This window comes from Juglans microcarpa x Juglans regia, chromosome 4S, assembly GCF_004785595.1.
Source record: "Juglans microcarpa x Juglans regia isolate MS1-56 chromosome 4S, Jm3101_v1.0, whole genome shotgun sequence".
NCBI lineage: Eukaryota > Viridiplantae > Streptophyta > Magnoliopsida > Fagales > Juglandaceae > Juglans > Juglans microcarpa x Juglans regia.
In genome coordinates, this window is record NC_054601.1 from 7561941 (window position 1) to 7587280 (window position 25340).

The following is a 25340-nucleotide window of genomic DNA, read 5'->3' on the forward strand; positions in this document are numbered from 1 at the left end:
ACGTAACAAAGTCTCCTCGCTCCCCTCTCTGTTCTCAGGTGAGAGGTGCAAGCAAAAGCAAAAAAACAGCGAACAAGCTTCCACTTCTGACAATGCGTAAGAATCTATGCCTATATATTCTCACTCCCTTCAACTCTCCCTCTCAATTCCTTCGAAGTTCAAAATTTATCGGTCTTTCGTTTCATTTCCATCGTTTTCCCCAATCTGATAGCCCATAGCGGCATAAATTTTTCTTTCGCAATATGTACCTTCTTTCGTAGGTTTCATTGTATAGTTTAACAAACACTTGCTATGCGTGCCATGAATTAGGGTTTTCTCAAACCGGTGCTTGGCCGCACATCTACTACTTCACTTGCAAAATCAGGGGCTTTTCACGTTTTTGGGTCCTTACCCTTTTGTCTGGTACTTGAAATCCGGGAAGATTTTGATGCTTCTGATCTTGATTGATTTTGGGGGTTTATTGGAATAAGCACGAGCTCTTTATCGATTGTATTTTGGGTTTTGGTCAAAAGATTTCAGCTACGAATAGAGGAATTATAACGGTGGATTAATGCACAGAAGGAGCACGGGGTCACAGTGGCTGAGAGATTCGCTTAACGCTAGACGGAGCAACGTGTGCTTTACAGTGGTGGTTGGGTGGTGAGGAGAGGATGACGGACTTCCAATGTGGTTGTGCTTTACAGTGGTGGTTGGGCTGTGGACTTCCAATGTGGGCAGGAAGAACCGCTTGTTCCATTCGACCGTCTCGTGTTAATTCACCCCTATTTGCATTGATAATGCCCGCCACGCTTGACATCATACTACTGTACGCCACTCTCCTCGAGACCTGCTCCTCTGCCCAAAACTCTCCAAAACCTTAAACGCGTTCATTGCCGAACCATTATACTTGGCATTTCCCACCACGACTTCTTACGGACCAATTTCATCTCCTCCTATGCCTCTTGTGCCCAACTACACCATGCCAACGTGCTCTTTTCCTTCGCCACTCGCCAGCCCACCTTCCTCTTTAACACCCTTATCATGCATCTCTCGGTTTGTTCTCTCATTCCCTATTCATCTTTTGCAAAATGCTCATTGCTGGCAAGTCCATTGACCGCTACACCTTGCCTACTGTTCTCAAATCTTGTGCTGGATTGTCGGCTATGCGACTTGGCCGGCAGGTACACAGGATAGTATTGGTTAATGGATTCGCCTTAGATATGACGAATTTGAATGCATTGATTACGGTGTATGCAAAGTGTGGCGATTTGGTCAGTGCGCGTAAGGTGTTCGATGAAATATCTGTGAGGAACGAGATATCTTGGTCCGCAATGATGGCAGGGTATGGAATGGATGGAATGTTTAATGAGGTATTTGGGTTGTTTGATAGGATGGTGGAGGTAGGAGAGAGGCTGGTTGGTGTCACTTTTACAATGCTCCTGACAACAACGTGTAATCATGGGGAGTTGGTAGAAAGGGGGAAGGAGTATTTTGAGATGATAGAAAGGAAGTTTGGAGTGAGACCAGGGCTAGAGCATTATACTTCAATTGTGGATACGTTGGGAAGGGCGGGGCAGGTCGAAGTGGAGAAATTAATTTTAGAAATGGAGGTGGAGCCTGATGAAGCTTTGTGGGGGGCCTTGTTGGGGGTTTGTAGGATTCATGGGAAGGTGGAGGTGGCTGAGAAGGTTTACGAGAAGAGACAAAGTGTTGCATCTATGTGAATCATTCAAGTTATTCTTCAACGTGAATTTTGTTAATGTTACTTTTAATCACAGTAACTTATATGTCAAGTTTTTTTTATTTAATTTATAAAATTGCTAAAAATGTGTCGCATTAGTCATGATAAAATTGACAATACTGCTATGTACTGTCACATTTGTGCAGTTGCGGGGCACTAATCTGATGTGGCAGGTTCCATGTTAGCTTAAAAACATAGAGAAAGAAGAAAGAAGCGAGAAAACACAGAGAGAAGCAATCAGATTCACATTTTGCAGTTCTGAAAGAGGGAGAACTCGCCTGAGACAAGCTCAGTGCTGTCAAATTCGAGCGTGAACTTGGATAAGGTGAAGAGCCAGCCAGTAGAGACCGACTCTCATCCCAACTCATCCCTTCCAGCGTGAAGTTGAAGAAGGTGAAGAGTGATCCAGCGTGAACTTGAAAAAGGTGAAGAGCGAGCCAATCGTTATTTTCCGATCTGACAAGATTTAGAGGTCGGCGAAGAGGAAGGAACCTGAGAAGAAGGTAAAATCCTTCTGAATTCCTTTTTGGTAAATATCTCTCACTTCCTTTGTATAGATCTGAACCGACTCTTGGCTTGTCGGGGGAAAAAATTAGGATATACATAAGTAGGAAAGTAACTGAGCGCTCTTCATCACCTTCTCCGGATCTGAACACGATATTTGGTTTATTACCAGTGCTTCGTAAGCATGGGTTATAAGGATGTTGTTTGGTCTCATGGATGTGTTAGTTACGACGAGATGAAGTATCCTCTGCATGCCATAGCTGTTAGCAGGAATGTCGCTGGTATTTGCTTTTAGGTTTTATTTTTATTTGTTAATGGGTATAAGGGTTTGATGTGGAAGCTAGCCGTATATTTTGCTACAAAATATGGGATTCCTGTTTTTTGGACATTCTTGATTATTAGCATGTGTTTGAAGTTAGGGGCCGGTATGGGCTTTATGCATGGAAAGTGGGGCTCCAGTTTTGGAATGGTTTGCTTGGAGTCCTACATTTTGTGAAGCACAGGTGGTAGAATTACTAATTTTGCAATGAAGTGTGGAATTGGCTACTATATATATTGTGTTAGTCTTTAAATATTTAAACTTGATTTGGTTGTGGGTAACCTGCTGTTTGTACTATGATTCCTAGCTTGCTGCATGAGACATGATGAGAAAAAAAGAAATAAATTGTATGCCATCTAACTTGGATGATAAATATCGTTTATCTTAGATGGGTAATTCGTATTTGGCAAAACCCCTCCCAAATGGAGCACATCCATCCCAAATGATCATGGCAAGCCTGTTGTACAATCTAAGTGGTTATTTAGACATTAACAAAATGAACTAAGCATAAGGGGATTAAATTTACAAATGGAAGAACAGATCATGAAATGCTGGAAAGAGTAAGCATCATTACTGGTGTATTTGTTTTCTTTGTAATCTTGTTATAATTATTATCGGCTCGAACGATAAGATCGAGTCCTCATGCACAGTTGGTAAAGCAGCAGTCTGTTCTCTTGGGAAAATAGGTAAGTTTGCAGCTTCCCCTTGAAATTATTGTGGAAATGTATTGACCAAAGTGTCTTGATAGCTTATTGTAGTGGTATTGAGCTTCCTCACTCCCTTCATGCCACAACTCCAATCTAGATAATCATTACAAACATCTAATATCTTTTGGTGCCTACAAAAGTTGAGTATAATATCATACTTTGTTGCTGGAAAAAATTGTTTCTGCACTAAACTTAAAATCATTGTCAGGAGAATTAGAGAGCTACTGCCAAATGTGGCTTTTACGGCCCTTTGTAAACGATGAAATTTTGCATCAGGCTTGGAAACTTAGTCCTTGACCATCACAGATTTCTGAGTTTTGAGTGCTGATTTTTTCTGACAGATTTGTATTCTCATAGCTGAATTCATTTCACAAAATCGTGGTTTTGTTTTGTTTTTTGTGGTGTTATAAACATATATGTATGTTACTGTTATAAATGAATATATATGTATTTTTTGTTTGAGCAAAAGCCTTATTTCAAGTATGCGTGAATGCATATGCTTGGGAACAGTGAGTTATTTTCTATTTATTTGTATTTTTTGCTTTCTTTTTTGAAGTCAGACCATATTTAAGGCTTCAAATATGTGAGACTGTTTGCAGAGCTAGTTCTTATTGGGATTGTCTAGATGGGAAAAGGGAAAGAACACGTATCTTCCATAACACCTCCTGTCTCAAATCCATCAACCCAGGTATTACAATATCGTTTCAAATTCAGTTTTTGTGTTGTATTGATGTGTATTTTTAGTACTTAATATTGGGTTCATTATCATTATTGTTTATATATTAGGACATGCCAAGACCACTTTATTCAGATTTTGCAAACTATATGCATGGTTACTATGGACCAGTGCCACATGCGTGGTTACCACCTTTTGTTCCTCGTCCAGATGTCAACCCATATCTATGGAACAGCCAGGTGATGCGTTGGACTTACAAATATTGTGCTTTAAGTTTATACAACGAAGATATTGTTTTTTTTTTTTTTCATGTTCCTTGTGGCAAATTGTAGCAAAATCTACAGTACCCATTACACGCTGGACCTACCCCTCCGATGATTCTCACTGCTATAGATTCGAGAAAAATTCAATCATTGTCTAGATCTTCTTTACCACCTTTTGTTCCTCGTCCGGATGCCTACTCATATCCATGGAGGAGCCAGGTGATGTGTTGGACATATAGATACTGTGCTTTAGTTTTTCACAATGAAGTTCTTTGATTCATTTATGTTTTTGTTCTTGTTCTTCGCAGCCGAATATTGCATACCCATTTCAATCTGCAATTAGCCCTTCGACTGGGCTCAACGCTACAAGCTCAAGATGCGTGGAAGAAATTAAAGAGGCCACACCAGATTCTAGGGAAGCTGAAGCGCTGTCTAGTTCCTCTTTGGGTAATACTGTTGAAACCAAGAATGACAATGGCAAATTCGGGACACATCTCATAGTGCATAATGATGAGAGTGATAGCATTGACGAGCCTAAGTCAGGGATGTTGTTTACTTCTGAGGAAGAATTAATCGCTTATTATAAGCGATACTCTAAACAATGCGGTTTTGGGGTAATGACACAAAGGAGTGTCAGAGAAAAGAATGGGAGTGTCAGATATGTCACGCTTGGTTGTGCTCGTGGTGGCAAAGCACGAAATCGGACATCAAATGTCACCAAGCCACGTCCGACAAGAAAGACGGACTGTAAGGCAAAGATAAATGTTATAAAAATTGATGGGATGTTGCAGGTGACAATGGTTCACAATACACACAATCACAGCCTAAGTCCACAAAAATCAAGGTTCTTTCGATGCAATAGAGAAGTGAGCGAGTCACGACACCTACGACTCGAGAAAGGCGATGCTAGAGCTCTTTGTGAGTATTTTGCTATGATGCAATACAATAGTGATGGCTTTTTTACTCTAATGGATTTTGATGATGATTCCAGGTTAAGGAATGTTTTCTGGGCGGATGCACGAAGTAGGGCAGCCTACAAACATTTTGGTGATGTCATAACATTCGACACCAAATATTTGAAAAATAGATATGGGATGTCTTTTGCACCGTTCGTGGGTGTAAACCACCATGGCCAGTCAATCCTTTTGGGAGTAGGTTTGATTTCTAGTGAAGATACAGAAACATTTACATGGTTATTTGAGACTTGGTTGAATTGTATGGATGATAAAGCTCCAAAAGCTATTATAACAGATCAAAATAGAGCAATAAAAAATGCGATTGCTATTGTCTTTCCAGATAGCCGACATAGATTTTGCTTGTGGCACATATTGAAAAAGGTATCTGAGAAGCTTGGTTCCCATGGTGCATACAATACCGGGTTGAAAAGTCAGTTGCTAAAGTGTGTATATGACTCTCAAACTATTGAAGAGTTTGAGAGTTGTTGGGACGTGTTAATTACCACGTACAACTTGCATGAGAATGCCTGGTTGCAGAGTTTATACATTGAACGTGGGTATTGGGCATCAGTATACCTGAAAGATTTCTTTTGGGCTGGAATGAGTACTACCCAACAAAGTGAGAGCGTGAATTCTTTCTTTGACGGGTTTGTTCATGCTAAGACAAACTTAAAAGAGTTTGTCGATCAGTTCAACAATGCTTTGAGGAAGAGGATTGAGAATGAGAATGAGGCGGACTTTCACTCATTAAACGTCACAATTCCCTGCATTTCTGTTATGCCATTTGAAAAGAGATTTCAAGAGTTGTACACGAACTCTAAATTTAGAGAAGTTCAACAAGAAATAATAGGGATAATCAATTGTTTTCCAGTTCTACAACAAAAGGATGGTGTAATTGCAACGTATTTGGTAGAAGATGAAGTGCGTGTTGATTATTTTATCAAGGAGGTTACGTACTTTAATGAGGCTGAGTGCGAAGCAAAATGTTCGTGCGGATTGTTTGAGATGAGAGGGATACTGTGTAGACACATTCTAGCCATTTTCAAAGTTGGCCGAGTACGTTCATTGCCAGAGAAGTACATATTGGATCGATGGAGGAAGGATATAAAAAGGAGATACAGTCTTATCCGAAGTGGTTATGACGTAGCTGATCAGAGGCCAGAAGCTTGCAGATATTCACGTCTATTGAATATATGTTACGACGTGATAACAAATGCAGCGTCATGCGATGAGTATACTGAGGATATGGTTGAGAAGTTATATGCAATGGACGATGACTATCGCACTAACAAGCTGCCTCACCGAATGGGTTCCAATGTTGGAGTGACAACAGTCGATACAACTACAACTGGAAGTTCAAAGAAAGTACTCATTTTTAACTATGTCATGCTGTATAATTTACTTTGTTGGACTTGGCATGATGTTATTTAACGTTTTTATCTGTTAAACATATATTCTATTATGTTCACAGATGCAACTTGAGGTAGATGGAACATAGTTGGTGAGCGTGGATGGGACATAGCCGGAGCGCTTATTGTAGAAGTGAGTAAAATATTTTGTAGAAGTGAGTAATTATGATATTAGAAAAAAAAAAAAAAAAAAAAAAAAAAAAAAAGATCATAGAATATATGTATTTTTAATCAAAATATTTTTCAAATGGACTGGGTTGGTATTTTCTTCTATTACGTTCACAGATGCAAGCTTCAGTATTTTTTGTCAGTATGTTTTTTTACATTCACAGATGCAAGCTTCAGTATTTTTTGTATGGCAGTTACTTTTTCTTATATTACGATCATGGATGAAAATGGTGAAAATGCCACATATGATTCTTCTTTATTATATTTTCTACTGTTATGCTAAATTTGCCATTGTTTTTTTTAAAGAATTTTTGTTAGCTGTGGAACTTAAATCTATCTTAGTTTTGTCATACCTTCAGGAACTTAATCTACTTATGAAAAAATACCTTCGGGAACTTAAATATGTTTAAACCATTAGGGATTGGCATAAATCTGTTGTAACCATTAGGGATTTTGTATGGTATATTGGAGAATCTGATTCCGTTTATGGTTCTTAATATATATATATATATATATATTGATCTAGAAGGCATTTATATTTAGATAGCTTCTATTTTCCTATTTTCAGGCAACACGTATTGCATACAATGGTATATTAGAGCGGTTGGGGAAGCACAACCTCGTGGTGGTAAAATGGGTATCTATTCGAGCTACAAGTGTGTTGGGAGAAGCTGTTGCAAATACCGAGAACTTTATTTTGTTGAAAAGTTAAAAGGAAAATAGCATCTGGATGGAACACTTTCTTTTGTTTTGTTGTTCTTGCATGTTGCAGCTCATCTGTTACACATCGAGAATCATCCATTTTTCAATGACCCAGATCGGGTGATCTCACACGGGTGAAACTTTGGTTCTCTAGGTAGAGTGGGATGCTTCATTGACCTTAAACAAACAAAACTAAGTAGATGAGACATATCCCTATATATTGAAGGTTACAAGGGAAGAAACAAGGATTTGTAATAGCTTCTTGAGGCCCGAAAATCTCTAGTTAGCAGTCTGACTCAATTAATCGAATAGAAATGACTCCGAATGGAAATGTTCAGAAAAGAAGATATTTCTCCCATCATGGTTGTGATACTTGACAAACCGTATTTTGTAAAGACTGTGCACCAGGATGATTAGATTTCGAATAACATATGCCTCTACAGCTGCGAATTATGAGCTATATTGACTCGAGTCCTCTTTACTATCTGAAAGTTGCATCCGGATGGTAAAGAGGATCATAGCTCATATCGTAGAAACTATAGCTTTGGTTGAGCGTTGCTACGACATGAGTTTACATTGAATGACTTGGCCATCATGTTCAGCTTACGTGTGTGAATGAGAGGTCCTTTATTATGGTTGCTGTATTTTTTTTTTTTCCTTTTGTTTAATTAATGTGGATGTGGTTTTTCTACTACTGTATTCACCTGTGTGAATTATGATTAGGACGTTCGTTTCTGTGTACAAAGAAATATATTGGAATATTTACGAAGGACGTGATAACGTCAGATTATAACGTGTTTGTGAGGAATTTTGTTTAAATGCAAGTAAGATCAAAACACACAATATTGTTGAAACTTTGGGAATTTCACTAAATAGTAGCACCAAGCCTAACAAGTGACCGACTGGTAGGTCAAGATTATATACAACAGCATACCAATAAAGTCCCCAATATACGATATACAAGTCCCTTTAATTGGGGCCAAGTTTCCTTTAATTGGGGCTTCACTTTTATCATATTAAGTACCAGTGAAATTAATATGAAAACACTCCAATACACACGAAGTAGTGTGCACGCGTTGCATGTCTTTTTCTTGCCTTCGAATATCAACTTGATTGTTGTGGAGTCCCAATTCACTCTTCCCAATCCTTCATCTCCTTTTTAGATCTTCACCATTCTTTAACAATTTAATTTCTCCCCGTTTTCACTATTATCTGCCCATTTAAAATAGTTGTAATATGCTAATCTTCCATGATTGTTATATCCATGATTGTTTCTATCTTTGTATTGTACTTTGGACACTCAAAGAAGGGTTAGCCCAATTTTTTTGGAGTATTTGATGTTGTAAGTGGAGTTTTAAAACTGCAAATGCACATTGGGTCATTCCTCAAAGATGCTTAACAAGAGATGATGAAAAAAATGTTGATGACATTTTAAATCTGTCACAAGGAATTACGACGACTTTACCAGAAAAAATAATAAACAGTTCATAAAGAAATTCATTTAATAAGCAATTTATTTAATCTGGAGTTTAAGTAATTCTAATTCACTATACAACATTTCACAAAATCACAAGACAAAAGAGCAGAGCAGTCCATACAACAGTTTACAAAGTCTCCGAAGATTCATTACAATGACTCACTCAAATTTGATAAGAAAGTTCTAAAGAAAATCAAAGAGTTGTGAATCTTTAGATTCTAATCTGACCAATCATAAAACTACTTGACTTAGTTAAGATGATCATCTTCATTTAAGCTGCGTTCGGATGTTGAGTTGAGTTGAGCTGAGCTGAATTTTTTATGAATAGTAGTGACTTGAGTAGGTGGAGTGAGTTATGTGGGGTCCATCTAAAATGAGTTTAGATATGTTTGGATGTTAAAATGAGTTTAATACTATTTATGAGAAATTGAAAAAGGCTGTGGGTTCCACGTGTAATGAGGTTTTGAGTTAAGATGAATTTAGTAATTTGATAGTTGGGTATTTGGATGTTAAACTCAACTTAAAATTAGACTGAACTAAATTGATCTTAACTGAGTCTTGCAACCAAACGGGACCTTAGTCTAGACTAAGAAACCATACCCCATAAAAAAAAAAATACTTTCTAGCCTTCCAAGCTGTTTAGAAAGAACGCTAAAAGCCCATTACAGCAAACCAAACTTCTCCAAGAGTCATGGGGGAGAACAAATTGCCGGATCAACTCATTCAAAACACAAAATTAACATCAAAGTTGAAATCTTACTCATTTTATTCACAGGATTTCCTCGAAACTCAAATGGAAGGTTTAAAGAACACAGCCAAGAAAACACTACAAAGGAAAAAAAAAAATGAAAACCCAAATGACGCAAGTAATTTTAGACAAGAATATTGTATTTTGCAGGATATAGTAGGAACATTGTCCTCAATGTGAAAATTATATGCTCAAAATATTATATTTTGCACGATATAGTAGGAACATGAGAATTCAGAACGATAGAGGTGGGCGAGGAGAGAACTACCTGAACAAGTTGATTATTGACAAACTATATCCTGCAAAATATTAGCTAAAATGAACAAAGAAAAAAAATTAGGTACTAAAATAAAGATCAATTGAAAATGAGAAGGGATAGAAAAAATGATTTTTTTTTGTTTTTTTAATGCACTAATCTATAACAAAACTGCAGATTAATCCTGATAAGCAGGATCTTCTAGTGACACTTTTTCAACTTCTGGCCTCTCAAATTCTAAAAATGGTTTCAAGCGTTGCATTAACTTAAATACCACTATTTTTAGAATTTTCAATCTCAAATGCCCCCATTTGGATACAATGTGCGCACTATGAATGACTCCGTCCCTCTGAATCATAATTTTCTTGGGAAAGGATGTGAAAGAGAATTACCAAGGACTTCTTGACTGGGTTCAAATGGTTTTCTCAATATCGATCATGAACCATTTTCATTTAGAGCAATTCTACATATAATCATAAAGTGCGTAAACGTCGCGTAATCGTTTTGAAAAAAAGTGGGATCTACTATTAAAAAATTAATTTTTTTCCATGTGGGTCCCATGTTTTATTCACTTTTTTTTAAAGTGATTACGCGGTTGTTGCACAATTCACGATTGTGAATATATTTTCTCTTTCATTTATTCTTTATATGATTTCTCAAAATCAAAATTGCACCCAAAATGAGTACAACGAGCTTCTAGAGAGTTCTCACAACTTGCTTGTACCAAAGTGTCTTGGACAAAACTCTCAATTATATTAATCTCACAGATATCTTCATCATCCGATATTTGTTTGCTTATATAAAAAATATTAAGCTCAACAGTCGTGTTTTCAAAAGAGATTTTCATCACACCACTTCGGCAATTAATTACAGCATTAGATGTGGCTAAGAAAGGACTTCCAAAAATAACATGGATTTGTGTACTAACATTTTGAGTGAGCTCAGCGTCTAATAACACAAAATCCATTGGAAAATAGAATGAGTCTGCTTTGATCGAGACATCCTTGACAATATCTCTGGGGATCTTAACGAACTTATCAGCTAACTGAAGTGTTATTTGAATGAGTTTTAGCTCCCTAATCCTAACTGCAATATACATATTATGGTAGTAGGTTCACACTCGCCCCCAAAACTAACAAAGCTCTTTCAATATGATAATTCTTAATGTTATATGGAATTGTAGGAGATCTAGAGTCCTTTTATTTGGCTAAATATTTACTTTGAATGACAGAACTAGCTTGTTCAATCAAAAATGTATTTTTTGAAACATTGGTTTTTCTTTTCACTATAACAAGATCCTTAAGAAACTTTGCATAAGTAGGTATTTGTTGAATTTCATCAAGGAATGATATATTAATTTGTATTTTCTTAAATACCTTTAAAACATCATCCAAATTAGCATTTTTTTTAGGATTTGCCAACCTTTGAGGAAATGGGGCTCTAGAAACAAGTTTCTTAACAAGCTTATAAGGACTGGAATCATGAACTTTGATGGACGTTGGGTTGATATTCTTTTGCTCTATGGAGCCCCAACTCCTCATCTCTTGGTATTTTAACTTGATTGTCAATCTGCTTACCCGACCTGAAGGTGGTAATGGTCTGAATATGCTCATGTTCGTGAGTCGAACTCGATGCATTACTAAGGGAATATTGCCCTTTCGGATTGGATATAGGCTGACTTGGGAATTTCCCTTTCTCCCTCTCACCAACATGGGTTGCCCACTGGCCAATTTGGTTATCTAATTTTGAAATTCCTTGAGTATTCATCTCAATGGAATTTTTCATCTCCTGAATGGCTTGATTAGTTGATTGCATGAATAGCTTAAGATATTCCTCCAAGTATGATTGTTGTTGTGATGATGCCACAAATGAAGGAGTGGATTGAGGAACAATAGAATAAATTGGGTTAAGTGGTCAGAATTGACTTTGTTGCTGCATCTTAGTCCATCTAAATTCATGAGTAGTTGATTTTGTCTCAAGGAAAAATTAGGATGGCTCTGCTAATTATGATTGAATGTATCTGGAAAAGGATTAGCAAATGGCTTCCCAAACTTATTCAGTGCATCTGCTTGCTCAGCATAGCACTCTTAGTAGGTCAGTGTGGAAGGACAGAAAGAACATTCTTCTCTTGAAATTGACTAACATAATTCATGGTTTTATTTAAAGTCATACCTTATGAGTGAGATTGTCTAATCTGACTTTAATATCATGATTTTCACTTATTTCATACAAACCTCATTTCTTAATTGTCTAGGATGATCTCTCTCTTTATGATTAGAAAAATCCCATTGATGTGAGTTTTTTGATAAATTTTCAAGAAATTTATACGCATCATCATCCGTTAAACTCAAAAATCCACCACCATTAATCAATTCAATCATGTTATAGTTTGTATGAGTTAAATTGTTATAAAAGTATTGCACTAATCTCCATGTCTCAAAACCATGGTAGGGACACTTTAGAATTAGGTCCTTAAATCTATTCCAACTCTCTTTTATTGATAAAAATAAGCAATCTCTCTTCTCAAAGCATTGATTTTTGAAATTGAAAAAAAATTTAGAGAGAAATTTTGTGATAAGAATATCCCAAGAAGTGATAGATTTAGAAGACAGAGAGTTAAGCCAAGCCCTTGCCTTGTCCTATTAAGAGAAAGGAAACAAGCGTAATCGAACTTACTCATTGATGAAGTTTTAGAACCTAAAGGTAATGATCTTCTCTGTCAAAATCATGAAAGCTAGGAAGTACTTGAATTATTTGTAATTTCAACTCAAAGTGTGCTGTAGTAGTTGCAGTCAACACTATATAACATGACGAAGGATTAGTGGTAATAGGTGAAAACAACTCCCTAAGAGTTTTTACATCTTCGAAGCTTTTCCCCCAATGTAGACAAAGAATCAAAATCCAGACTAGGAAGACGATGTGTAATTTTTTTTTTAATAATTGAATTTTTTGAATTATTTTATAAAAAAAAAACACTAACTACAACTAGTAGAATAATAAATTTAGTTAATATTTAATATGTTTTCCTAACCAAGTCTCCGGCAATACCACCAAAAGCTTGTTAGGAAATTTTAAGTATACTCACAAGAACATAAACCGTACCGAAATATAGTTTAGTAAGAATGGGATCGAACTCACATAAACTTGTAAAAGAGAAATGCTTTTGAAGTGCTTGGGCCCACGTTTTTATTCCTTTGCATCTTCTACTTTTTTTCTTTTCATTATCTTTATTCTTCACTTCTACTTCCATACGTCCAATGTGAAGCCCCTTTTTTCTTTTTCTTTTTTTTTTCTTTTACATTCACGTCCAAAGCTTATTTTTAACTATTTATATAAGGAAAATTAAATATTACAAACTAATAAAAATATAATGACTAACATTACATAGTTGTAATAATGCTTTATTTAAAATATGAAAGTTACGTACGATTTGATTACTATTAGTGACTAGATAGAAACGATATTAACCGTAGGGAAATTGTTGCTGGTGTAGGAGATGAGCATACAAATCTTGCCAACGGCACCGTCGCCCACAATGACACACTTTACCACCACACAGGGCCGAGGCATATAGTGGTGCGACGATCTCGGTTCAGGAACACGAAATGCAAAGAGGTCATGAAGAACTGAGCTTAGGATTAGGGTAAGTTATACTTCAAGGATCGAAATGTAGAGGTGAAGCACGAGCTTTTAGTAAAGCATGATCAAAATGGTGTGTTTTCATTTCGAGGTGAAACGCACTGTTTGGTTAATTCCATTCCATCTCCTGCCCATGTTTCTCTTCCCTCTCCCACCCGAAACTCCCATAAGCTCCTGATGCGTTTGAACCGCAATATGTGAAACCAACCGTTTCATTTATTTGACATTGTGGGCCATGTAAACTAGCGTGTGAAGACTGTACATTCGACAACTGTATATAGAGTTTTTCTAAACCAAATAATAAACAATACCATTGAGTAATAAATAATACTATTACTCAATGAAGGAGATCTTTGTGTGTGTGTGTGTATATATATATATATATATATATTTGTCTTTGAGCTAAAAGTTCTCATTTTAAATAGTGGATGAAAGTGAACTGAGAGTGTGGTATGTGAAGATATATCTTAGCAAAAGATGTTAATTGGAGGCAATGCCAAAAAAAATTACAAAAGAGCAGAACATAAAGGAGACATTCATGAAAACTCTAGAAACCATGTTTGAGATATTTGGAAATGAAGAAATTGAAGAGATAACAATGGTTACTCCAAGAATCTGGAAGAGAAGGAATGACTTTGTTTTTAGTGCAAAATTCACACATCCAAGTTCCTTGGTGCCAAAAAAAAAAAAAAAAAAAAAAAACAGACACGACTTGATCTCAAATCTTTGGATGACAAGAATTCTACAAATGATGCAACATCCATCGACAAGACACAACCGTTGTTGCGAGGCTCCTCCAAAGGAAGTACTAAAGATCAATTGGGATGCAGTAATTGATAAAATTCGATATAAGATTTAAATTGAGGTAATAGTGCGTGACTTGAGAGATGAGAGGTTTGTCAACAATGAGAATGAAAAGATACTTATATTCTGATCCACTCCTGGTATAGACTTTTTGTGTTCTTGCAATTTTTGGTATTCAGTTGGGATTAAGGAAAGTAATTTTGGAGGGTGATGCTCTACAAGTGGTTCAAGCTATCAAAAACTTTGAAGTTCCACAGAACATCACAGGGATGTTAATCACTGATATCAAACAAATGCTCACAAAATCTGATCAATGGTCAGCTCAATACATCAATAGAGAGGCGAATATATTGTGGCTCATGTACTAGCAATAAATGATCTAGGAATATCCGATGTTGTTGATATGGAGGAAATCCATTCTTGTATTGAAGCATTGTCATAAAGGAGTTTTATCAATAAAATTGGATATGATTTAAAAAAAAAAGAGTGGTATGTAACAATTAACATTACTCTCAAATCATTTCCATTTCAATTTATTTCTTCCAATTCTACTATTTTGAGAGGAAAAAAAAAAGTTACCTAAGATTTTAATTTCCTAATTAGGTAGTGTGAGAAAATGTATAGATAATGAAAATGAAAAGAGCTATACTCATGAGTTGGTGGATAAATAATAAATATATATTTTTTGATAATTAACATGATATATTTTGTGAGTTACTTAGGGTGAGAATAAACGAGTTTATAGATAAACTTTCTTTTAATAAAGAAATTCTTATTCCTGATTGATTCTTTTTCTACACCTCATTGGAGTAGATTTTATTGGACTGTGGATTCATGTCCGTGTTCCATCCAACCTGGAGGGGGTTGATTCGTTGCACACCAGGCAGGGCCGACCCATCTTGAGAATGCCCAATGACCAAAATATAACTAGTTCGGCAAATGGTAAAAGAGAAGAGGGTTTAAGGTTAACGTGAAAAGAGGATCAACGTGCAAAGATAGGACACCATCCACGCTGACACGTCTCTGTTAAAATAATATGTAGGAGAGGCACGTCGCATATAAATGACTAAATACGATCACATATAGAAGATCTCAACGAGAGGCTCTATCCCTAATAGAATGTCTAGACAACGTGAAAAGAGGATCAATGTGCGAAGATGAGATAGCAACCTCATTATATGACTAGATACTGTCATAGGCAAGAGATCCTGATGGGAGGCTCTATCCCTAACAGAATACCCAGACAAAGGCTGCACTTCACCTTCTATCACAAGAGACATGACCCGGAGAAGCCACGCTACATTTAGTGTGACAACATGGTTACCAGTACAGTATAGACACCCCAACACAAAGAAAACAGAGGTTCTACATGAAGGAAGGAGGTATATAAGCCTAGCCACATATAACATTCAGCCCATTCAAGAGATTTTAGAGGACTAACTCTCTCTAAAATAAAAAAAATAGAATTAATTTAGATATCGAAGATAACACCCACCCACCAAATTTTCACTACTCGATCTTGTTTGGTTACACAGATGTGATGAGATAAAAATTAAATAAAATATTGTTAGAATATAATTTTTTAATATTAATTTTATTTAAAATTTGAAAAAGTTGAATTAATTATTATATTTTATGTGTAAATTTAAAATAATTATAATTATTAGATAAGATAAAATAATTTATAAAAACAAAGAAAACTGAGGTCATACATGGGGAAAGAGGTATATAAGACTAGCCACATATAAAATTCAACCATTCATAAGATTTTAGAGGACTAACTCTCTCTAAAAAAAATAGAACTAATTTAGACATAAAAGATGACACCCACTTATAGGTGACAATATGTGACACGACCCGTTAATCCAACACGAACACGACACGATAAAAACGGGTTAAAGTTTACCTTTAATGAGTTTGAGTCAAAACAGGTTGACCCGTTAAGATAAGATAGCTTAACAGGTTGATAACGGGTCAATCCGTTATAACTCGTTAAGAAAGTTAAAGTTACAATTATACCTTTATACCTAAAAAATAAAATTGTTGATATTTTAATTTCGATATTTTTATTGTTTGAAATCTAATTTTAGACTTGTAGTTTTATATATTTTTTTTATAGATATTATGATTTTAATATTTATATAAAATTATGTCAAACTTAATTAGATAAAATGGATTAATTTTGAATATGTTTCAATTTATTTACATAAACGGATCAAAACGGGTTGACACGACACGATCCGTTATGTTAATGGGTCGTGTTAGGGTTTAAGATTTTGACATGATAAGTTTAACGAGTAGGGTTAGGGTTGATCTATATAGTATAATATACATGTCTTGACACGACACGAATACGATCCGTTAACATGATTTGACACTCCTATTGATCTGCCTATCAAATTTTTATTATTTAATTTTGTTTAATTATATAATAAGATGAAATATAAATTAAAAATTGAATAAAATATTATTAAAATATTATTTTTATTTAAGATTTAAAAAATTAAATTATTTATTATATTTAATATATAAACTTTTTAAAAATTATAATTATTAAATAAGATAAGACGTGACAAGACAAATCGAAATGATTTACAAAAACAATTATTGGATTCGTGAGTCGGGCTGCCAAGCACATCAATGAGACAATGACAAAACCCAACAGGGAGAGAAGTGACGGAACAAAACGTCGAAACGTGGCATAAGTGGGCCCCGCCTTCTGTACACGTGTATGATTAAATCGGGGAATTCGCACTCCACAGCCATTGCCAAAGCTCCACTCTTCGATCTTTGTCTATCTCTGTTCTTCTTCAGCTTCTTCTTCTTCTTCTTCTTCACTCTTCAAAGCTCAGTCCCTCAGCATCAAATGTCCTAGCACAAAGATTCGCCCGAATTTCTCGCATCTAGTCCTGTTGGTCCCTTTTCTTATTCTCCAAAAGTACTTGCATCAAACTAAGGAGAATAACACAGTTCTTCTTATCTTTCTGCAATCCAGCAAAACTCTGTGCTAAGAGCTTTTTCCTAGGGCATTGAGTTTTTCTTTTCTTTTCTTTTGTATTTTTTGTTTTTATTTCATTGGAATGGCATTTTCGTAAATAATGGTGGCGAGTTCCGGACGCTTATCGGCTCAGTTCAATTTCAAGCTCGGGCCAGGACGACGATTCGTCCGAGATGTTTTACCTAAGACACGTGGCCTCGGACTAGAGTTGGGGAAACGGTGGAGCAGAAAGGTGCGTGACAGAGTCGGACAGCTGGCTCGAGTCAGCTGCTGCGGCTCCGACCCGGTGGTCTCGATCCGGAGAGCGACCGGGTCGGCGAAGCGCATGGAGAAGACAGAAAAATGGCTGTTCGACCCAAAGAAAACCCTCCACAAAGTCCGTACCCAAGTCTCCCATGCGATTCCCTTCGCTTCTTCTCAGTACGTTCCAATTTTCTTGTTTAGTTTTGCTTACTCACATGGTTATATCAGTATTTTCACATTAGTCAAAAAGGTAAAAAACTCCTAAATTAACAGTATTTATTTTTATTACGTCAGTACGTAACGGAAAAGAGAACATACATATAGCATTTTATTATTCTATATACGTACGTACATATCTGTGTGCGCGCCTGCAATTGTCTATAATGTATGTATTTTTTGTTGTTACCGGTGTATTTATAATGTAATGCTTGCATATTAGAGTCCTTTTAAGGTCTTGATTGCTTTTGGAAGACAACTTGTGCTGGCCATTGGTTTGGTTGAGTTGCTTTTGTAGCATTGTAATTATCATGCAGATGGCGCTCTGTTTCAAAACAAGAAATACAATTCTACCCTCGCTGTACCCTGGGGAATACTGGTCCACAATCCCGTGACACTCCTCCAAAAAGAGGTAATTTGAATGGGTTGACATTGCTCATGCTAAAAACTTAAGATAACTAAGAAAATCAACGGAGAAATTCCATCTATGCTAACAACTGATTGGTGGCATCTGGAGATATCATGTCTGATAAAACCTTTTGTGTTCACTGGTCAATTTATTCACTGTAGACACTGGTATTGCGAATGAGAAGGACTGGGGCATTAGCTTGCTGAATGAGAATGTTAACGAGTCCGGCACCAATGAAGATGGAAGTACTTGGTATCAAGAAAGCGGGGAAGATTTGGGTGAAAATGGGTACAGATCTAGGCGCACAAGGATGGGTGGTCAGTCACACGATGGTTCCTCAGAATGGAAAGAAACGGTATGAAGTCATTCTATGATATCATGATATTTCATGTAGGAAAGTATTTTAGTATTGGAGTGAAGCTAAATGGAATAAATGTTCTGTGAATTACTTAGTGTAATTGAAAATGCTAATCTAATTTTACAGTACTTTATATATATCTATACTGATGAAAATGCAACCGAAGAAGTTCGACCCACTCAATGATCGCAACTCGCATGTTTCGGAGGCTACTATTAGATATTTTGATACATAACTGAAGCTACCTTTCAAATGTCTATCCTTTGACAGAACTGTTGGTTATGGTGTTGAGTATCAACCAAATCTTATTCATCAGAAAAAAGAAAATCAACTAAAGCCGAACAGGATAAAGAGCTACTTATAAAGATGAGAGAAATTTCTAACTAGGTGCTTCTCATGTATACTCCCTGTTTACTTGGGCTTTGCCTATTTCTATGAATACAATTTCTTGATTACCTATCAAAAAGAGGGGAGAATGTGGTAAAAGCTTAAGGGTATGAGCTAATAGACCGTTTTCATTTCAGCTGCAAGCTCAAGGGTACATAACCCTTTGACAATCTCAAGGTGTAATCTGATTTAAAACTTTCTATGCAAGGAGTTGTGATGTTTCTCATCTATACGATTAAGAGGGAATGAGAATCATCATTGGGGGATTGAAATTTATATAACTTTCCAGGGTACTTTAGTAATGAGAAAGCAAAAGCATTTCCTTTTAAGTAATGGTCATCTTATTTGCAAGATCTTCTTGGTGGAGGTTATAGGTGCCGATTGATGGCTATGGGGAAAGTGATTTGTTATGTTGGCTTTTGTTGGAAAGTTTCCAAATTTATCCAGTCAACTCTCCCTGAATTATAGGAGAAATTTCTGTAATTATGTAAATATTCTTAGGAGATATTGTAGGAGATTTGTTAGCAATTTTCATTCTTTCCTTTTGTTATTCTTTCCTTTTAGCTTATCCTTGTAGTCTATAGAACATACGGATTGTACCTTATTTTAGTTAATAAGAAATACTATTCTCTTCTCCACTTCTAGATGGTATCAGAGCCACGTTTGATCCTGGGACCTGCAGGTTATGGGCCCACCACGCTTGCACTGCGCCACTTTGATACCACATCTAGAAGTGGAGAAGAGAATAGTATTTCTTATTAACTAAAATAAGGTACAATCCTATGTCTTATAGACTACAAGGATAAGCTAAAAGGAAAGAATAATAAAGGAAAGAATAACAAAATGAAAGAATGACAATTGCTAACAAATCTCCTAGAATATCTCCTAAGAATATTTACATAATTACAGAAATTTCTCCTATAATCCAGGGAGAGTTGACTGGATAAATTTGGAAACTTTCCAACACTGCCCCTCAAGCTGGTTTGAAGATGTCTTCCATAGCCAGCTTGCCGATCAAATTTTCAAATTGCTTCTTTGGTAGTCCTTTTGTAAGTATATCTGCTACTCGTTCAATAGTAGAGATATAGGGTAAACAAATCAGTCCACTGTCCTGCTTCTCCTTTATAAAATGCTTGTCGACCTCAACATGTTTTGTTCTATCATGAAGCACTGGATTGTGAGCAATGGCTATGGCAGATTGGTTATCGCAATACAGTTTCATAGGCAGTGGATTAGTGACTTTCAATTCTTCCAATAGTTTTTTAATCCACAACACTTCACAAATCCCATGAGCAACTGCTCTAAATTCTGCCTCTGCGCTACTCCTAGCTACCACATTTTGTTTTTTGCTGCACCCTGTTTACCTGTTTGGGCCAAGGACCAATAGAAGTAGCAGATATCGGATTGGATTTCAGCAGTTGAAGAAGTTGATCCATCTACTCTGAAATTAGAACATTGGTCTGGCCTTCATTTGCTCTAGGAATTACTTGGTTGTTTCCAGGTCAAGGTTTGCTGCCTTTCCAATTTGCTGGTTTTCCATGTAGTTTCCAGCAGGTTTCTCGGGTATGGCGTGGCTTATTACAATAGTCACACCATCCTCGAGATTTTTGATTGGGATATGACCGTTGTACAGAGGCATTAGCAGCAGCCAAAACAGTAGGATTAGCAGCAACCAAAGCCGAGTTCTCCACTATTCCATCAACCCCTTTTTTCTTTAGCATAACATTCCGATGACAATCTTCACGTCTCACTTCAGAAAATACCTCTCCGATTGGAGGCAGAGATTGTCTACCAAGAATCCTCCCCCTGGCTTCATCAAACTCCTCATTGAGTCCAACCAAGAATTTAAAAATTCTTGCATTTTCCACCATCTTCTTGTTGTAGTTGCAATCATCAGGGCTCTTCCATTCATAATCATTAGATCCAAGTCTTGCCACAGTCCCTTAAGGACATTAAAAACTTAGTCACACTGTCTTCCCCTTGTTGGGTCGTGCCGATTTTTTGCTGCAATTCATAAATCTGAGAATAATTTCCAAGGTCAGAATATATCTGACTAACATTATGCCTGAGTTATTTTGCAGTAGGATAGCACATGTAATTAGCGCTAATATCTTCATCCATTGCATTCACAAGCCAAGCCATAATCATGGAATTTTCAACATCCCATATAACATATGACAGGTCTGCTCTATCAAGGGCCTTGGTTTCACCAGTAAGGTATCCAATCTTACCTCTCCGCGGATATACATTCGAACTGACTGAGACCATCTCAAGAAGTTGGCTTCATTGAGACGGATATTTGTGATTTGGACTGAATGGGGTTCGGTATGGGCTACTTTGGTTTCAGTTTTGGTGTTGACCACAGGTTCAGGTCTGGCCATGGTGGAAATTTTGGAAATTTCAGACATAATGGAGGCTGAATAGGGTTAAGGCAATAAGGACTAGGTTTAGAGGCTATGACTGCTGAAAGGAAAAAAAAAACCAGGCTCTTGATACCCATAAATCAGGGTAGAAATTTCTTTTTTACCCATAAAAAATATTAATCAGCGTAGAAACATATTGTAGAATATTTCCCTAGCCGGCCAGGCTGATGCCTTTTTTTTGGAGTCTTATGTAATGCATACAGAAATCCAAATGACTGTTAAGAACCTATGAAATTTTTAGATGGTAGATAAAATTCTCTTTCATTCCGTAAAATCAAATCAAATCATCATTATCATTGTTGTTAACTTATTGTTGGATCCTTGTCACAACTTATGGATGCTTTAGCCTCAAGTTATCAGTGTATTAGCACATAGCAAGGTATGAATGTTGTCAGAAGGGATGCAAAATTTCATAAAAATAGTAGTAGTCAATCTCTACTTGTATTACTAGCACATTATTGATGAAAAGGATCATGATATTTTGAAATTTAAGTTAATGGTTTCTATCTAGTTTTCATGCCTTGAAAGTTTATATATATATATATATATATATATATATATATTTTTTTTTTTTTATATTACTAGCATTTTTTAACTTGGAACATGTCTCTCCGTTGGCCGAAATCTTTGCCTTCTAGCTATCTATGGTATTATCCAAGTGCATTGGAATTACTGGAAGAAAATTCTTGTAACATTTTTTGTTTTCTCAAATAATTTCCTATCTTTGGACTCTTTTTTGAGTGATCTATCACTTTTCATTGTCCACTCTATTATTAATCACCTACTACTGATCAAAAAACAAAACACTATTATTAATCATCTAAGTAAACATTTTTTTGTGACCCGATTAAGTATCATTTCAAGAGTATGCATTTAATTGGATTTATTAATCTCATTGACAGTGGTGGGAGAAAAGTGACTGGAGTGGATACAAAGAGCTAGGTACATGCTGACCTATCTTTACTGGAACAGCTGGTCTTTATAAAAGAGTTTTTGGGTAGCTGATCAGAGTTTTTGCTTCGTTATATGTGCATTCATTTAGTTCTATATTTTCTCACAGGTGTGGAAAAATCTGGTAGAAATGCCGAAGGGGATTCATGGTGGGAAACATGGCAGGAAAATCTTCGTCAAGATGAATGGAGGTCTTCTTTATTGTCATACTGTCCTTTAAAAAAAATTGAATGATTTGCTTTATTTTTCACACTACAAATGTAACTTTCCTGTTTGTTCCATGTCAATCAGTATAACAAGTCAATTTCCCTGGATTTTGATATTGCAGTAATTTAGCAAGGATAGAGAGAAGTGCGCAGAAACAAGCAAAATCTGGCACTGAGAATGCTGGATGGTTTGAAAAGTGGTAAGCTAATATATTTTGATGCACAATAGTGGCATGTTGTGTACTATTTATGCATCCGAGCAACAATGAGGTATCTTATATTGCTAATATATTGATGATACTTCTAATCTGGATATAGGTGGGAGAAATACGATGCTAAAGGCTGGACTGAGAAAGGGGCACATAAATATGGTAGACTGAAAGAACAGTCATGGTGGGAGAAGTGGGGAGAGCATTATGACGGAAGAGGATCTGTTCTCAAATGGTTTTTAACCATCCTCTCATATCACTTCGAAGTTAAATGTGCTTTGTATAATTCATTTGGTCTTAGACTCAGATATTCCCCTTAATTAACTGCATATAATACATTTTTTAATGATACAGAGCAACAGATAGAAAGAAAAAGAAAAAGAGAAGTATATTAGGAAGTTCCAGTATTTCATTTTTCCGAGACATGGTGACACTGTTTAATACAATTAGACTTTCCCAGTTGACTCTCTCTCTCTCTCTCTCTCTAACCTCCTCAGGACAGATAAATGGGCTGAGACTGAACTCAGAACCAAATGGGGAGACAAATGGGAAGAGAAGTTCTTTGCTGGAATAGGTTCCCGGCAAGGGGAGACATGGCATGTATCTCCCATTGGTGAACGTATGTCTAATGCTAACATTCTCAAGTGATACTGTATATTTTTCCTATCAAATCTGCTCATACTGCTTTAGAGTTAATTATTTGTTATTTTGGAATTTCTTGTGCAGCAACCAATATCCGTTTCCGTTTATACCTTGAGATTTCATACGGGTCTTCCTTTGCTTGCAGATTATAATTTTGGTAATATTTATCCCTGGCCACATATGTAGCAGGTGTTTTTATCAAAACACAAATAAGTGCTCAGCTGGTCTACCCTATGGGTAAAATATTCTTTAGAACATGATACTGATCTGCACAAAATAAATAAATATTGAACATACCGTAATGTGCATAACTGGTCTACTCCTAGGAAGCGGGAAAATCTATATATCAGGATTATCTCATGGTTTGAAGGCCAGGACTGGAGGCATTGGTTGTTAGTTGCCTAGGATTTCTCAGCAAGTTATTTCCTTGTCCAGCAATTGAGATGTTCTTGTTTATGTAACCAATGAGGTATGGTGTACGTGAGTTCATCATTACTTTTTTTTTTTCTCTCGTTCAGGTTGGTCAAGAACATGGGGGGAAGAACACTTCGGAAATGGGTATGGACATCAAACTATTAAACCACATTATGAATCTAGCAATTCTCCACTCATGATAACTAACAGTTCAACAATCATTCGATTTTTGCATGGAACCATGTTCAAATTGTTCTCAAAGTTAACTGCCTCTGAATATAATCTGATTAAGCCCCAGTTCTTTCATTTTTCATGTATTTATTAAGATAAACATCCGCGTAGGAAGTCAATTCTAGAGGCCATTGAACTGGGGAATTTTCTCCTTACATTACCCGATGCACTTGTAGGAAATACCTTGCTAAGAGCGTATGCACCCCCGGGTTTAGTCTGGAATTTGTTCCAAACACCCGGTGCCAATTAAAAAAAAAAAAAAAGTAGTTTTTTGCATGCTGTATTAGATGCTAATACGTTTTTTTTCTTCTTGCATCAGTAAAGTGCATAAATATGGGAAGAGCACAACAGGCGAAAGCTGGGATATTGTTGTGGACGAGGAATCCTATTATGAGTAAGAATATACTTATATTAACCATCAAAGCTAGCAGTTTATGCACACTATAGTAAGTTAAGTGGGAGTAGCCAATACAGTTCTGAGAATTAGAGTAGAGATTACTTTTTGAAGGTTTATTTATTTATTTTTTAATTCTAGTTTCCTTGTTAATGTGATCCTCTTCAAAGAAAAATGGCTTTAATTAAGTTCAAATTAAAATTTGATGAGCTGTTACTTTTGATGAAGGGCTGAACCTCATTACGGTTGGGCGGACGTTGTGGGCAACTCGAGTCAGTTACTTTCAATTCAACCCCGGGAGCGGCCACCTGGTTTCTACCCAAATCTAGAGTTTGGGACATCTCCACCACGTCCAGCCAATTACTCGCCAGAAGAGTTGCCTCCTACTTCCTAAGTTTCAGTTAGGTGGTATAGACGATTCAAATCTAATTATATCAATGAAACTCTTTCAATTAATTCATTCTTTTGGATTGTGAATGCCCTCCATTTCTTCAATTTCAGACCCTGATTACATTTTGGACAACATTTACTTGCGATTTCATCTTTGCAAGAAAGATACATTCTTGTGTGGCATCAGCTTAGGCCCATCCTGAGAGATGACATAATGCCTGAAGTCTTTTAAGTTCTTCGGAGTAAACGAAGATAGTATCAATAGGACAGGAAAAAGAAAGAAAACGAGAAAGGAATAAGAAGAAAAGGGCCGAAGTGCCACAGGCAATATACGTACGTACGTACATACATATGCATATATATACACTCACATATACATATATACGTCTAAAACATGTATTGGCAACACAGTTTGTTTAGATTTCATTACATTAGCCCTATTTGGATGGGAAAAGTGCTTCGTATCATCATTATTATTATAATTTTTTTAAATTTTTATATAAATTATAATAAACAATTCG

At 36.2% G+C, this 25340-nt stretch overlaps 2 protein-coding genes and 1 pseudogene across 2 annotated transcripts; all 3 read left to right on the forward strand.

Moving 5' to 3' along the window:
- The first annotated feature begins 650 nt into the window (after positions 1-650).
- On the forward strand, positions 651-1703 carry LOC121261989 (annotated as a pseudogene).
- Positions 1704-3875: 2172 nt separating this feature from the next.
- LOC121261990 (protein FAR1-RELATED SEQUENCE 5-like) lies at positions 3876-7434 on the forward strand. The gene is made up of 6 exons (XM_041164439.1): positions 3876-3938; positions 4037-4165; positions 4259-4408; positions 4498-6510; positions 6617-6628; positions 7291-7434. Exons 1-6 carry the CDS (start codon positions 3876-3878, stop codon positions 7432-7434), a joined length of 2511 nt encoding a protein of 836 aa, XP_041020373.1.
- Positions 7435-17076: 9642 nt separating this feature from the next.
- Positions 17077-25053, forward strand: LOC121262946. Its single transcript, XM_041165654.1, has 11 exons — positions 17077-17766; positions 18123-18217; positions 18376-18569; positions 22285-22324; positions 22443-22524; positions 22662-22739; positions 22858-22983; positions 23246-23367; positions 23909-23948; positions 24355-24429; positions 24658-25053. The coding sequence occupies exons 1-11, from the start codon at positions 17447-17449 to the stop codon at positions 24821-24823; spliced, it is 1338 nt and encodes a 445-aa protein (XP_041021588.1). The 5' UTR covers positions 17077-17446; the 3' UTR covers positions 24824-25053.
- The last annotated feature ends 287 nt before the right edge of the window (positions 25054-25340 follow it).

Excerpts from the sequence above, each read along its gene's own strand:
- LOC121261990 (XM_041164439.1), top strand. The coding sequence starts at position 3,876 with ATGGGAAAAGGGAAAGAACACGTATCTTCCATAACACCTCCTGTCTCA. Across the intron at positions 3,939-4,036 it reads TCTCAAATCCATCAACCCAG|GACATGCCAAGACCACTTTA; the intron begins GTATTACAATAT and ends TTTATATATTAG. Across the intron at positions 4,166-4,258 it reads CATATCTATGGAACAGCCAG|CAAAATCTACAGTACCCATT; the intron begins GTGATGCGTTGG and ends GGCAAATTGTAG.
- LOC121262946 (XM_041165654.1), top strand. The coding sequence starts at position 17,447 with ATGGTGGCGAGTTCCGGACGCTTATCGGCTCAGTTCAATTTCAAGCTC. Across the intron at positions 17,767-18,122 it reads ATTCCCTTCGCTTCTTCTCA|ATGGCGCTCTGTTTCAAAAC; the intron begins GTACGTTCCAAT and ends ATTATCATGCAG. Across the intron at positions 18,570-22,284 it reads CCTCAGAATGGAAAGAAACG|TGGTGGGAGAAAAGTGACTG; the intron begins GTATGAAGTCAT and ends TCTCATTGACAG.